Source organism: Ictalurus punctatus, chromosome 27, assembly GCF_001660625.3.
Source record: "Ictalurus punctatus breed USDA103 chromosome 27, Coco_2.0, whole genome shotgun sequence".
Taxonomy (NCBI): domain Eukaryota; kingdom Metazoa; phylum Chordata; class Actinopteri; order Siluriformes; family Ictaluridae; genus Ictalurus; species Ictalurus punctatus.
This window is the reverse complement of record NC_030442.2, coordinates 3,038,501-3,054,268: the sequence shown is the minus strand read 5'-3', so window position 1 is coordinate 3,054,268 and position 15,768 is coordinate 3,038,501. Positions and strand designations below refer to the sequence as shown.

The following is a 15,768-nucleotide window of genomic DNA, read 5'->3' as shown; positions in this document are numbered from 1 at the left end:
TGTCCCAGAGCGCCCTCATGTCTGTGTTACCTTCTGGCTCTCCCTTTAGTTATGCTGCCATGGCTAGTCTTGCCGGAGTCCCTGCTTGCACTCACGCAAAGCACATTATCCTTAACCATTACGGGACAATAACCATACGTAATAATCTCTCCCTCTCTTTCCCTCTCTCTTTCTGTCAAGCTACACATGATACTCCTGAGATACCAGTGATCCTGACCCTTTCTGCTCTCTGGACCTGCCTGATCCACCCTGATGACCTACTTCTGCTTGGAGTTCTTATCAATTGGATGTTACATGCTTCTGCTGAGGATGGTCCCACATGGTGCAACCTGGAGGTCACTGGGATTGCTGAAGATGGTGCCACTTGAAGACCATGGGGATGGCTTTGGACCTCAATTCATAAGAATAGTTATGCTATGATGGCCAGGACTACAGTTGCAATTATAGCCTCAGCACTGCAAATACCACAAACAGTTTTGCACTCAAGTCTCCATCAGTGAACAGTAGAGAAGTTCAACAAAACAGACTTGATATAAAAACTGTAATGAATTTACCTGATTACACAACTGCACTACTTCACCATGTAGTATTAGCACATTTATAGAAGGGACTTATTTATAATCGTACTATCCGGTGTCACCCAGATGAAGACGGGTTCCCTTTAGAGTCTGGTTCCTCTCAAGGTTTCTTCCTCATATCGTCTCAGGGAGTTTTGCATCACTACCGTCGCCTCTGGCTGCTCATTAGGGCCAAATTCATAAATAAAAATTTTATATTCTGAATGTATATATTTCTGTAAAGCTGCTTTGGGACAATTTCCATTGTTAAAAGCGCTACACAAATAAAACTGAATTGAATTAAAACTTTCAGAGGACGAAAGCCGGACTTGTTGACCCACATCCTGTTTTGGCTAATCGGGTTCCTCTTTTATAAATTTCGAATGTTTACACAACAGTTTCTTGTGGAAGTGTAACGAAGACGCAGCGGGTTGCTTCACACCAAGACGCGACGTCCTCAAACGTAACGCGCTTACTCAGAGAACAGAATAATGCAGAAATAACAGCAGCATGATTCTCACATATTTAGATTTATATTAAAATAGCATTATTACATTATTACAATAATTATCCTTAATAACATTTTATTACTGTCAGAAGCAGATGGAAACATCTACCATTTTCATAAATAAGTTAAGAAAAACAAAACAGCAGAAAAATAAAAATTTGTAACATTTACAATATAGCCTTATGCACTTAGCAAACAGTAGTTTTAATACACAAGTTCCTGCTAGCGTCTGTAGCATCAGTAGTTTTAGCGTGACTAAGCACAGTTTATGACATTCTTTATATCACCCCCATACAGGTTGATGATGATAAACCAGTTTGTTTCTTTTTAAACTTGTTTTGGCTAATGCGCTCAAGCTAAAACATGCAGTATATTCCAGTTGTGCTATGACTAGCATTAGCAGCGTTGCTAATAGTACAGCTTTGTTTCTTGAGAAACAGAATTCCAGTGCGCGACGTCTCAGTTATGTTGCGATTTGACTCTATTCAACACAATAACACTTTACAAGCAAGCAGTACGTGACGAAGGTGAGGTTGGCATTAGGTTTTAAATTAATTTGTGTAATATTTAACACTCCCAGTAAAGTTGCGGCTCAAGTCCTTATGTCCGTTCAATAGCATCCAGGTATCTCGATCGGCCACAGGTGTAAGATTTAATCTGCTCTGTTGCAGTCCAGGGTAACCGGGACTTGCTTGTAAATGCAGTTTATAGTCCGCATTGGACATCCACCCCCCCACCCCCCCGCCGCCCCCCACATTTTTTCCACAAAATAATCCGAGAGACACGACACCATGACACACCACTAGTCGCTATTGCTCATTATTTTGCAAGTGTGGGTTAAGAATCCGTCATAGTCTTTACATATTTATCTTATAATTAAGTCTCACTATTTGGCAGCCTGTGTTACATAATGTGTTTTAGGCAATAATCTCATTATTTGGCAGGTTGTGTCTGCATTGATTTTGATGCAGTCTCATTTTTCAGCAGGCTGACTCCTCATAGTTAGAGACACAGTAGCATTTTTTGGCAGGCGGTATCTCTAGTTTTGTATTAGATGCGATCTCATGATTTAGCAAATCATCCCGCATTGATTTTCATGCAGTCTCATTATTTGGCAGGTTGCGTCTGCTTTGTATTAGATGCCATCTCATTATCTGGCAGGCTGACTCCTCATACTTTGAGATGCAGTCTCATTTTTTGGAAGGCTGTCTGCTTTGTATTAGATGCAATCTCAGTATTTGGCAAATGCTCCCTGCATTGGTTTCCATGCAGTCTCATTATTTGGCCGGCTGTGTCAGCAGTGTCACTTTCATGTGCAATGAAGACTAAGGATATCCCATAGTGCCGACCGTCGAAGCTTCTTGGCCGTGCTGGCTGCTGGGAAACGTAGTCATTTGGAGTTCAGGTGTCAGAGATCGAAGCCATTTCCAGTTACTGTGAGCAATATTTCCAGTGTGTCAGTGTATGTGTCTGTGCGGTGTCCAGCGTCTCTCCGGGTTTCTTCTGGTCCGTGATGGCAAAGTGCCGGTTCGTTTAGGACATGACCCTAAAGGAGGGAAGAAAGCAGAATCCGTATAATACACCTAATTAGATTTTAAATCAAGGAAATGTAATTTCTTCCTGAACAGATTAACTCTGTTAGACATTAGGCCCTGAATGCCTGAGTCCAGAACCAAGAACTATCAATCAGTTCTTCAACAATTAAACAAGATTATATGGACTGCACCACAAACATATAACCATCTTCAAGCTGAAACACGAAGAAATATTCATTGTCTTGCCAACCCGTTGTCTGTTTTCAGTTCTATCGTTTTTAGCATGCTAAAATCTGATTTAAGCAAAAAAAAAAAAAAAAAATGCTCATACAGTTAATGAGTATTTGCTCACTTGATAAAACTAACAACCAACATGTAAGGTTGTTCTGCCTTTTTTTTTTTTTTTTTTAGTGCATTAGCTAAGTTAGCTAGCTACCAATAATGTCCTGTGGTAACCTCAGCTAGCTAGGTAGTACATGGCTTGTAATTTTGGAAGCTGCTAGCATGAGTTTACAGTGTTCTCTGTTCTTATCGCTTTGTTCATACAACTTGGCAAGAACATTCATAAATAGCCCTTTGCTCCCTACCGAGAAAGTATTTACTGGTATGTTTTTATTTTGCTGTAAATCATTATCAGGAATGTTTAGGATATCCACCGCTAACACTCTCAAAATAGCTAACCTGGTTTAAGTCATACAATAATCATAAATGTATTTAAAGAATACACACTACGAACAGCTGCGAACTAGATAATATATAATATAATTAACTAATATAATAGACAGGACATCTGAGCAGATTTAAAACATATTAACGAATGTCAGTAAAGTGTTTCAGTGCTAATGTAAGCTAAACTGACTGGATTTCTGAGAGAATTTTTAGGTCATATTTACAAACATAATCATATTCTTCACCACTCCATAACGGACTAGCTAGCCTGAGCTAACTTGACATGATTTCTGACAGGAATTTTAAGTCAACCTCACAAATGTTCATTATCATTACTGCTAAAGCTAACTGACTATCTAACATGAACTAACATGGCAGGGTTTCTGACAGGATTTTAAAGTCATATTCATAAAGAATGTTCATATTATACTGCCACATATGAGAAGCTAACTTGACAATATTTTTGGCAACATTAATGCTAGCTGGATAACATGAGCTAATACATAAGTACAATCATACTTTTTAAAGCTGAACTGGGCAGACAGACTACCCCCCCCCATCACTTTCCCTGTTTCTTACATGATCATGGCCCTCATGGCGGACTTGCTCATTCTCCTCCTTTGCTTTCTCCTTCGTTTCCGCTGAGGAACGGCGGGAGGGGGTGTGTGAGGCGTAGGAGGCGTGCCGGCAGGAGCGTTCGTCACTGTACGGTAATGAGAAATGCAGAGAGAGAGAGAGGAAATTGTGTTAAACGATTGTGGAAAGCAATCATCTCAAAGTTCTTGACCTGTTAATAAATGTCACTACTGACGTTGGAAAACAGGACACAGATGCAACGCTAATTATAATACAATAAGGACATGCTGTAGGCGCGTGCGCGCACGTGTGTGAGTGTGTGTGTGTGTGTGTTTATGTGTGAGCAAACCTGCTCTTTGTGTGCCAGCTTGTGTTGGATGATGATGATGATGGTGATGATGGTGATGCTCTACTTTTTCCTGCCCCGACTCTGATAGCTTGTCTGCCTCTGATTGGCTTTGGAGCTGGTCCTTCTCTTCTGATTGGTGCAAACTGGGCGTTGACGATTGGCTAGGCATCTCGCTTTGGCCGCTTGACTGGCCAATGACCTCTACGTGGCTAAAGGTGATCACTGGGGCTTCCAATTGGCTGCTGTGGTGAAGCGTCACGTCTGATTGGCTGTGGTGATGCTCAGTGGCGTGTGATTCAGTCAGCTCATGGCTGTGTTTTGTCACTGCTTCGTGGTTGTCGTGGTGATGCTGACGATGTTCTGTGTGTTCTCCGCTTGCTGTGGATTTTATCTTGTTGTCGCCACTGCCAGAGTGCCCGTGGTGTTCCTGAACCTTCTCCGGCTCCGAGTGGTGTCTGTGGTGCTCTTGCGTCGGTGTGAGGTGTTGCGTCGTGTCGCTCAGCATACGTGTTACGCCAAAGCTCGCGTGCCTCGTCGATGCGTCTTCCGTGTGTGCGGGCGTGCGTACGGGCGTGTGTACGGGCGCTCTCTGCGTGTGCGACAGTGTGTATTTCGATTGCCACTGAGTCTCTCGATCCTCCAGCTGGAACCTCTGGTTGTGTTTCAGGTCGTCGTGGCGATGTAACTCCTCTTTTGATTGACTCCTGGAGATGGGGGGTTTGCTGACGAGTCTGGGGGGAGGAGGTGGGGACGTCGTGGTCTTCGTCCAAGTGGTGTGACTGACAGTGCGTGGTTTACAGCTACAGCTGAGATGGTCCTCCACAGGTAAGACGACCTTCTCGTAGAAGGGTTGTCTGTTGACGAACTGGATCTTAGTCATCTGGAAGACAAAATAAAAAACATAACTAACATTACAAACGGATCCATGAGGAAGTTATAGTGTTGAGCTAGCCTAGCTATCTAGCTTTTGTAAGTAATATTAACTACTATAATACTATCTTCTCCACTATCTTATTTTATTTAATTGTCATATTTAATTGCCATAGTAGTTACCAGCTAGCTATTTAGCTCCTTATATATATATATATATTTATATATATATATATATATATATATATATATATATATATAAATATATAAATATATATATATATAAAAAAACCCTAGCTGTCATATAATACCTCATTTGTGCTATTACTTAAATAACAGAGAATGTTACAATGTTTTGAAAACATCAATCACGTTACTTTCGCAGTGCGACAAAAACCAAACTCACGTAAAAGTACCGTCTTTGTTCAAGTTCCTACAACTAAAATGCCACAGCAGCATTGTATGAATGTTTAAAAATGTTACGTAGAACCATCCTCCAAACACCAGGGTCGTTCAGAAAACCTAAAACCGCGTTAACTGGCTAAGAGTAATGGTAGCTTGCTTATATAGCTAGCAGGCTAATGCAGTCTGTGGATAAATAAACAGTTTTTTTTTTTTTTTTTTCAGTGAACTTTAACCTGGCACAAGGTTCTCCTAATAAACAGACCGTACTGCTCATTAATCAAAACTGTGTTCGGTTTCTATTAAAAGTGTATAGCAGTTACCGAGGACTAGCTAGCTACCAAATGTTGTACCAGTGGCTTTATTTGGACGCCTAGCTGTTGGAAATTTTACAAACATCTCCAGAGAAAAGCAGATTGTAATAAGGGTGTGGGGAAAAAAAATTATTTGTGTCTGCTACTGTGTACTGTACATGGGACAGGAAGTAGGACAGATCTGGGCACTGGGAACGCCAGGGTGGGAAGTGTGTGTATATATATGTATGTGTGTGTACCTGTAGATGGCGCGTCTCGGTGGAAACGGGCACACACTGCAGCGTCCGCGTGTTGCAGCAGCCTGAGCAGCGCTGCACCTCCACACAAAGTGGCCAGAGCAGGAAGTTAGCATTGCTTCGGTCTAACATGGAGCGCGTAACCTCCATCACCTCAGTTCGCACCTTACACACAGCCGGCTGAGCCATCTGTACATCACCTGAGACACACACGCACATGCACAAGTTAAACTCGATTAGTCCCCATAACAGTTTACCTCACGTTAGCTTGCTTGCTAGCCCTGTTTGAAATCATTAAATATTTTCAATTAACTATTAAATGTTAAACACTGAGGTGAAAATGTTTCATAAACACTATTAGGATGTTGTTGTTTTGTTTTTTCCCCACAGCATGGAGGGAAGTTACTGATTTTAGTTCCACGTTTCACATTTGACTTTACCTCACGTTAGCTTGCTTGCTAGTGAACTTAACTCCTGGTCTTATTTACAAAAATACCTTTACGAGTTGACCAAACCTTCTTGCAAATTTGTTTAGCTACTTAACATCAGCAATAGCATTAGCATTGGCTAACAGAACTACTTAGCCAGCTAACGCTAGTGACGTGCAGTGCTTTTTCGATAGCTAGCTAACTTAGCCTCAGGCGGTTAGAACTGGTATTTCATGCTAAGCGCTACATCCAGACCGAGAAATGAAACCAGAGGCTAATTATGATCAAGTTTAACTTTAATTTTTCATGAGGAAAAATCTACACACGCGTGCATGCGCATACACACACACACACACACACACACACTCTGCCCTGTTGTGTATTGGAACTGGATTCCCTGCATGTCCGTAGCAGACTGGACTAACAGCGCTACACACACAAACCATAACTCACGCCCTCAGCTCTGTCAGAGTGTATGTACACTCAAGAGTGTGTGTGAGAGCGAGTGAAGAGGATGTGAAGAGGACACTCAAATCGCTGTGTGTGTGTGCGTGTGTGTGTGTGTGTTTGTGTTAAGAAGGTGGCCTAAGGACAAGCGGCTAGACTAGACGCTGACTCGGAGACATGCAGACGGCCGACTAGTACCAAACTAAACATGCGCACACACACACACACACACACACAACGTACCCAAAAGCCATTGTGAAGCAGAAACAGCTTTAAAAAAAAAAAAAAAGAGCAACTAGGAATATTCTAGGACGAAGACAAAAGAGAGACGGAGAGATGGAGGAAGACAAAGAGAGGAAGGGAAGCTGGGAGCGGCTCTCACCGAGACTTCTGGGAAGGCGTTTATGCGTTCCATTGGAATGATCCTCGTCCTCTTCTTCTTCTGGAAAGAAGAGACAGAAAATTCAGACCGGGTCCCAAATGATAATATTGCATACAGGTAGAATTATCAGCACTCATTTGAGCACCGTAAAAGCACCGTATTGTTCGTACACCCAAGTGTTCCCTGATTGGTCAGGAACTGGGCGGGGTGCAACTTGATGGACACTTCTTGTCAGTTCTCGTAAATAGTAAACAGAATACATATTTTGTGTGTCCGTAAACGACCGTCGTTATACAAACGTTATAGATCTGTTTGCGATTGCGAAGTATTTTCTTAAAGAAAAGAAAAAAATAAATTTTTGTTGTTTAGCTAACATGTTTCAACAAAAACTTTGCTAATGCGAGCTTGCTTATTTCATAGCGGGTTAAATCAAGCTAGTTACCTTTGAAATATGAAAAAAAAAATTCTATTCATTTCGGTCTAGCGAATAATTACAGCCGTGACGTGTGAAACCTTCGCGGATTTTCAACATCGTGAAATTGCGAAGTCACTGCATTTGCATACAATTTTTAAGCAGCCTCGAGTCGATCCGTACCATGTTGCTGTGGCGTTGTGATGTTGGGGTGTGTGTGCGGTTTAGTGACGTTGGGCTTTAATAGTGACACCGCTAACCTTTTTTTTTTTTTTTTTTTAGTAGCATTGTTCGTCGTCACACAAAGGAAACTGTGTTGTTTGTACAATTGCTGCTCTTTATTCCCAGAGAGTAGCCTGGTCTCCAGTTAGCCATCAATATGGATGAATGTTATAGTACAATCTGTCATTAAGAGTGTGCAAGAGTGTGAGTGTGTGTGTGTGTGTGTGTGTGTGTGTGTGTGTGTGTGTGTGTTAGATGATATATGTATTTGAGATCAGTCTAGACCTTGCTTTCAGTTTGAGTCACCCATCTTTGTGTGTGTATGTGTGTGTGTTTGTTGGCGGGGGGAGTTAGTGCAGGGGTGTGTGTGTGTGTGTGTGTGTGTGTTGGCGGGGGAGTTAGTGCAGGAGTGTGTGTGTTTGCTTCACTAACAACATGTGGCTAGCAGCCGGCTGAAGCCTATACACACTGAATGTGTGTGTGTGTGTGTGTGTGTGTGAGAGAGAGACAGAGAGAGAGCCTCCCATGGCTATAGCAATTATTGTGGTAGAGAAGAGTGGAGTCCGGTGTATGGCGAACAATGGCCTGGCCTTAAGTGTGTGTGTGTGTGTGTGTGTGTGTGTGTGTGTGTGTGTGTGTGTGTGTGTTAAACCAAAAGCTGCTTTGGGCTCAAGGTCATTTCCATTGTCCCTGTCTTCAGCGACTGGTTTTTTGTGCAGTTATTACCGTGTCCCTCTCTCTCTCTCACACACACACACACACACCAATATTATCATAATATTCAAGTGTGCATATTTTTTAATAAATCTGCATGTATTTGCATATTTAAATTTACAGTACTGAGTTTTGTTGTGCGTGTGTATTGTGTGTGTGTGTGTGTGTGTGTCCGCTTTACCTACGGAGTGAACGTCCAGCAGCTCCTGTAGATCCTTCATGGATGAGATGGGAGAGTTCATCACCAAATTCACCAGAGACACGGGGACAGGGTCCTAGTGAGAGATGGAGCGAGAGAGAGAGAGAGAGAGAGAGAGGGAGAGGGAGGGAGGGAGATACACTTCAATAAACCTTAGCCTGAAGGTAAATGTTTTAAAGAGACTTTGTATACACACCCAAACACACACCTGTAACAGCTGCAAGTTTCCATGACTGACAAACAGTCTGTGTGTGTGTGTGTGTGTGTGTGTGTGTGTGTGTGTGTTGTCTATTTGGGCAGTTGCTAAGGTGCTTGTTGTATTTTTGCTCTAATACAGTGTGCTCATCACATGATGATGACCACATTGCACGCACGCACACACACACACACACACACACAACACATACATATATGGGAGATTATAAGATTATAAGTAACTGGACTTGAAACATAAACAGCAAGGATAAATTAAGCTGCTCTCTCTCACACACACACACACACACACACACACACACACACACACACACAGAGATTGTTCATCCACTTAAGTATGTACGTGAGAGCAAATGTGTATGTGTACATGTGTCTTTTTACGCGAGCATGCACCTCTGCAATAAACACACACACACACACACTCTTAATTTATGAACATCAAACTCCATTAACATTAATATATGCAAATAATCTAGTGATGTGACTTTCAAACCTTTTTTTTAAATAAATGTTTAATTTTTAACTGATAAATTTTACGATACTCGATACGATACACCTGTATTTATATAATATTGCATTTTTTTTTCCACAATTTTTTTTTGCTCTATGCTGCATATCTTTATAAAGTTAGCGCTTTCTTATAGTACGAAATCGACACGGAGCGCTATCCGTCGCATCGGCGTGACTTGTGATTGGTCGACGTCTCTGAAACATCACAACAAAAGCTAAAATTTGAATCAGAAAATCTCATTATAATACAAAAAAAAAGCCTGTACTTGTTTTCTTTTTTTTTAATGGTAATGTTATTGCTGCGAATTCGAAACAAGCACGACAACAGAGATCAGTCTAGACCTTGCTTTCACACTCCTGTCCAAAATCACGTTCGGCCGAAACGGTCTTTGATTCATGTGCGTCGAACACGAGTACAGCTAAAAGGTCTTGTTTACCGACAAACAAACTTTTTTTTTGCATATATAACGAGAGGGGCGTGGTCCATGACGTGAAGTGAAGCCGAGGAGAACGTGAGCCGGACCGCAATGTAAAACTGCATTTCCTTTGCTGTTGCCCTGATGTTCGCCCATCACTCTGTCTATTGTTAAAAAAAAACTGGATGACAACCTGACACTGGAGACTCCTTTCAAAAATTTCGAATAATTGATGGATGCCAGTCCACTGCAGGGCATCACACACACTCGCACCTACACACACACAAGCACACTTTCACACACTCATTTAGCGCAGCCAATCCATCTACCAGCATGTTTTTAAAGACGTGGGAGGAAACTGGAGAACCCAGAAACCCCACACGAGAAGGTCCACAGAAAGTAACCCGAGCTCGAGATCAAACCGAGGACCTGCGAGCTGTCCTGTTTATATAATAGATCTGCTTTGAAGTGTGGTTTTAACAAATCGCAAACAATCACACCGATTTTGTCAGAAGTCAGAAACGTTAAGTGCGTAACACGATGCTCATTTCGCAAGTCGCATTTCTATGGCAACGTGTAGTGATGCAATAACAATGTTTGTCAAGTCAAATTCTGTTTTTCTAATACAGGAAATATGACTAAAGAGTGAAAGATTTTTATTATAGTCAGCTCTGAATTCTTTGAAATATCTCAAGTGAGAGTTCTGTGTAATAATGTTAAGCTAGTGATGGACATTCCAGTGAAATCTCCTGTTAACCAACACACACGCACACACACACACACACACACACACACACAATAAATCAGTGTGTGAAACAGTTCCATCTCTCGGGTCCTGACAGTCGAAGTGAGGACCTCCATGCTGTAGCGCCCAGCTGAATCGTGGGATACCGGAGCCGCAGGAATGCTAATAGTCCGCTACGGAGAAGAGGTGAGGGGATCGGGCTATAATTACAGACCCGAATTATTGCACACACACACACACACACACACACACACACTCACGGCGCTCTGCCGAACCTCGTGGCAAACCGCCAGTCCAGACATAAAGAAATCCTGTATGCTGATCTTGGCAGGTGGCTCAGACGTACACATATAGCCTGCATAGATTCCTCACGTCACACGAATAGGCCGGGAGATGATGGATAGGTCGATGAAAGCAGGGCTGGGATTCGGTTTAAAACTGCACTCGAAGCCGACAGGTGTAGCAAAAGGAGAGATCCCTGTAGTACAGGTAGAATAAAGGGTGAGCGTTACTTTTCACAACGGTGTAGATGTCGTTATGTTATTATTCAAGGTCAGACTGCAGCGCTGTCGAATTCTCGATTCTGATTGGCCAGAAGGTGTTCTATAAAATACGACAATAACGTATCTGCAAAATAGGAAGTTTACATTAACGCGCTCGTTCAAATACGTTATCGTCTCGACAGTACCACGCTACGTAAAAGGATTATAAACGTGCGCAGTCGTTGTTATGGTGACGTTTTCTCTAAGGAAATGTTTATGTTACATGTGTTGGAAGGAGTCTCCAGTGTCAGCGCTGGAACTTTACAGCGCAAGAAGTCGGGTCAAAAATGTTTTTTTTTTTAAGTTTGTGGAGTTTTTTTTTTTTGTGTAGAAAAATACTCGAATTGGCGAAATCGCAATTGCACGAAATTGTTCTGCTGTACTCAGGTTCGAGATATGTGAACCGAAGGGGGCTTTGACTGACACGACCTGACCAAAATCTGCGGGAAAAAAAATCAGCGGTCATTTTGAAGAACCGCAAGCTCCTCCGAATATCGCGGAAATGCGTTTGCTCGGTTTTGCGTTCGTTTCTGGGAAAGCGTGCAATCCCGGATGGACTGTCCAGACATCGGTTGAACAAACACGATCTTGTATTATCTCGCAAAATTAAACAAGACTCAATTAAGATTGGGCTAGAATTCTCCATTCGAACACCGTGAAAATTTGAATAGAAAAGAAATTAGTATTTATAAGAACTTGGCATAAATTGCGGAATGTTTTATAATAACCCGCGGACACAAGAATTGTGGTACAGCATCTAACCTAACTATCTTACCTACACTGCTGGGAAAAAAAACCTAATTTAGCATAAAATGACGAATTTTATGAAGTGCAGCTGTGTCAAAAGCTCAAAGCACGTTTAAACTTTCGCTCTATCCCTGAGTGAACGCCTGCGACACGTACGCCATGTTTCCGAGAAAATGAAATCCAAAGCCATCACTGGTGCCGTCCACATGTTTCAAATCCCACAGATTATCTATTTGGTCACTTTATATAACAGAGATCGCAGCCTTCTGCTTCAATTGTTAAGCTTTACCCAGAATCCAGTGACCCCTCGATGACCTTTTAGGCTTCGACTCTGATGTGAGTGGCGGTGAGATTAAAAGCAAAGCATGAATGAGGGATTTACTTCTGAGCTGAGTCAGTGTACGTGCATGCAGATGTGTGTGTGTGTGTGTGTGTGTGTGTGTGTGTGTGTGTGTGTGTGTGTGCACTCAATTACAGCACCTGTCATAAAAACACCACATCTGTTCTCAGCCATAATCCAACACTGACCCTATAATCACTACATAGGGCATGATTTTGGAAGTGAGCCATTTTGCAGGCATCCCATAATACACTGCAAGAGGTCATGTCCAGATAACCTGCGATGTACAGATTACCCATAAATGAGAATGCTGAAAAGAGAATAGGGTGTGTGGATTGAGAAAGGTCCACCGCTAATCAGTCACTCTGTGATATTGTTTAGGTTGTAAATAAAATGTGTGGTTTGGGACACATCCCTATATGGCACCTGAACCTCGCACACTTCTACCTGTTCCAAACTCCTGCGCTCTCACACTCGTGTGTCCGGCTCCAAACTCACACGCATGCGTCTTGTTTTGAATCATACTCAGAACCTACTCCAATTACACACACTCAGCTTTGATCTTAGACACACACGCACGCACGTACAAAAACTCTCTCTCTCACTCTCTCTCTCTATGCTTACTCAATTCTCACACACTCGTGTGCTAGGACTTGTGTCCTGCTTAAAGCTCACACACACAGAACCTGCTCCAATTACACACACTTTAGACTTGCTCCGGTCTTACACACTTAGGTCCTGTTTGAATCTCTCACAATCAGGACCTAATTTGATTCTATGAACCTGCTCCAGTCCTATTTTTAAACCTCACACACACACTCCGGTCCTGTTTAAACCTCACACGCACTCCGGTCCTGTTTAAACCTCACACACACTCTAATCCTGTTTAAACCTCACACGCACTCTAGTCCCGTTTAAACCTCACACACACTCCAGTCCCACTTAAACCTCACACACATGCACTCCGGTCCCATTTAAACCTCACACACACGCACTCCGGTCCCGTTTAAACCTCACACGCAGTCCAGTCCGATTTAAACCGCACATGCACTTCGGTCCTGTTTAAACCCCACACACTCCAGTTCTGTTTAAACCTCACACACTCTCTACTCCTGTTTAGACCTCACACACACACTCTAGTCCTGTTTAAACCTCACTCGCACTCTAGTCCTGTTTAAACCCTACACACACACCCTGGCCCTGTTTAAACCTCACACACTCCGGTCTTGTTTAAACCTCACACACACTCCAGTCCTGTTTAAACCTCACACACACTCCAGTCCTATTTTTAAACCTCACAAGCTCTCCAGTCTCGTTTAAACTTCACACACACTCTAGTCCTGTTTAAACCTCACACACATGCACTCCGGTCCCATTTAAACCTCACACGCAGTCCGGTCCCGTTTAAAACTCACAGGCAGTCCGGTCCCATTTAAACCTCACACGCAGTCCGGTCCCGTTTAAACCTTACACGCAGTCCGGTCCCGTTTAAACCTCACACGCAGTCCGGTCCCATTTAAACCTCACACGCAGTCCGGTCCCGTTTAAAACTCTCACACACACTCTAATCCTGTTTAAACCTCACACACTCCAGTCCTCTTTAAACCTCACACACTCCAGTCCTCTTTAAACCTCACACACTCTAGTCCTGTTTAAGCCTCACACACACGCCGGTCCTGTTTAAACCTCACACACACTCCAGTCCTGTTTAAACACACACACACACACACACACACAGGTCCTGTTTAAACCTCATACGCACTCTGGTCCTGTTTAAACCTCACACACACTCCAGTCCTATTTAAACACACACATACACACACACACACACACACACACAGGTCCTGTTTAAACCGCACAGACATTTATATATATATATATATATATATATATATATGTGTGTGTGTGTGTGTGTGTGTGTGTGTGTGTGTGTATAAATATATTAGAAAAAGCATTTGAGATTCAATCCAGAGACGAAGAGGCTCGAGCAGCGATGTGACGTCACGTCGGTCTTACCTGAGCGCCGCCAAATCGCAGACACGCCACGAGCGCGACGAGCAGCACGACCCACGAGCTCATCTCTCCGTCCAGCCTCGAGAGCCCTGCGAGTCCCGCGAGCGGCCGGGCATTTAGTTAGAGCGCGCGCGCGCTGCAGGCAAGAACCGGCTGCCACCCCCGCCCCTGGACACACGCTTGTTCGCCGTTAGCGGGGAAAAAAGTTGTTGTTATTATTATTAATATTAATGTTGTTGATGCGTTTAATTCCGAGTGAGCGTCTGATGTTGGCCGCTTGGCACTGCACGCAAACTGAAAGCAGAGCTCCTTAAATGGCTCGCGCGCTATCCGAGAAATGTCAACCGCAAGCTGACTAGAGTTCCGTTAATAACCGCATCGCAGCAGTCCCAAGTGCTCGAGCCCCGTAAAGTCAAAAAAGAAAAGAAAAAAAACAACAACAGCAAACTAGTATCCAAGTCAGTGCAAGAAATGAAGAGACAAACGTGCAAAAATGAATCTTCCTGTCGCGTGCAGCCCGTTATGAAGCGTCTTATGACCTCTATAACGTTGCAAAGTGTATCCGTGTGTCTCGGTAGTAACGGGAGCTCAGGTGTTTCTGGTCTGAGCTCCGCGCCGCTCTGCTTACACCGGGACTCAGAGTCTGCATGCAAAAGAGAAAGAATCTTCCTCCCTTTCCTCTGATTGGCTCTCCGAGAATAAAGGGGCGGGGCTTTGCGTATCATATAAGGACGACTATTCTTAAAAAGTGGGCGGTTCCTTCTGCTGACTCAAGTCGATCAGGTTTTAACAATGAGTTGTCTCGTTTTTTGGACGACTTCAATTTTAAGAAATAAAGTTCAGCAATTTATTAGGATATTATATTTATTAAATTTAATTTAGGTTTCTTAAAGGTAGTCAGAATTTTACATTTTATAATATTCTGCGATGTTTACTCACAGCACAATAGGTATAACTGTTCTGCAGAGAACCTCTGGTTTTGGCACCACACTCCTGTGCCATCCATAAACTTATGCTACTCATGTGTCTGGAGATCTTTCTACAAAGTTCAGGCGCTCTAGTGGGAGGAGCTTCGTCTTGAGGCTTGTGGAGAGCTGTGCAGTTTTGCGGTACACCAAAACGATCGGGGTTGTGCTCTTGTGTGATGAAATCAAATCAGTATCACTTCTCAATTCCACAAAACCTCAATTTCCCTTTGTTTCTGCTAAATTTCCCTGTAAGTAATGTTACGTGACCTAGACGGTGTAAACCACAGCACCAAATCTGTCTGATTGGACGCTTCAGTCTGAGATGACATCATCTCAAAATGTGCAGTGTCAAAGTGTGAGTCGGGGTAGACTTTGGGCCTTGGAGATATCTGTTAAGTAAGGGATAAATCATTTTGGAGTGTGCTGTTATAGGAAAACAATCAGTGATGATGGT

At 42.9% G+C, this 15,768-nt stretch overlaps 1 protein-coding gene across 3 annotated transcripts; it reads right to left on the bottom strand.

The window, feature by feature from the left end:
• Positions 1 to 1,068: 1,068 nt before the first annotated feature.
• On the bottom strand, positions 1,069 to 14,982 carry si:ch211-79m20.1 (myb-like protein Q). 3 transcript variants are annotated; one of them, XM_053676643.1, is made up of 8 exons: positions 14,350 to 14,982; positions 10,965 to 11,182; positions 8,803 to 8,896; positions 7,274 to 7,333; positions 6,020 to 6,216; positions 4,195 to 5,074; positions 3,849 to 3,972; positions 1,069 to 2,611 (listed from the first exon to the last, which is right to left on the bottom strand). In XM_053676643.1, the coding sequence occupies exons 2-8, from the start codon at positions 11,052 to 11,054 to the stop codon at positions 2,599 to 2,601; spliced, it is 1,458 nt and encodes a 485-aa protein (XP_053532618.1). In that variant the 5' UTR covers positions 11,055 to 11,182; positions 14,350 to 14,982; the 3' UTR covers positions 1,069 to 2,598. The 3 variants fall into 3 exon arrangements, with proteins under 3 accessions (XP_053532618.1, XP_053532619.1, XP_017314427.1); XM_053676644.1 differs by having other exon boundaries at positions 10,980 to 11,182; XM_017458938.3 differs by lacking the exon at positions 10,965 to 11,182.
• Positions 14,983 to 15,768: the final 786 nt, after the last annotated feature.

What these genes read in the sequence shown, in the direction of transcription:
- si:ch211-79m20.1 (XM_053676643.1), bottom strand. Translation starts at nt 11,054, where the DNA reads ATGTGTACGTCTGAGCCACCTGCCAAGATCAGCATACAGGATTTCTTT. An exon ending in GCTGGACGTTCACTCCGTAG is followed by an intron (nt 7,334 to 8,802) that starts GTAAAGCGGACA and finishes TCTTCTTTCCAG; the next exon opens with AAGAAGAAGAGGACGAGGAT. An exon ending in ACGCCTTCCCAGAAGTCTCG is followed by an intron (nt 6,217 to 7,273) that starts GTGAGAGCCGCT and finishes TGTGTGTCTCAG; the next exon opens with GTGATGTACAGATGGCTCAG.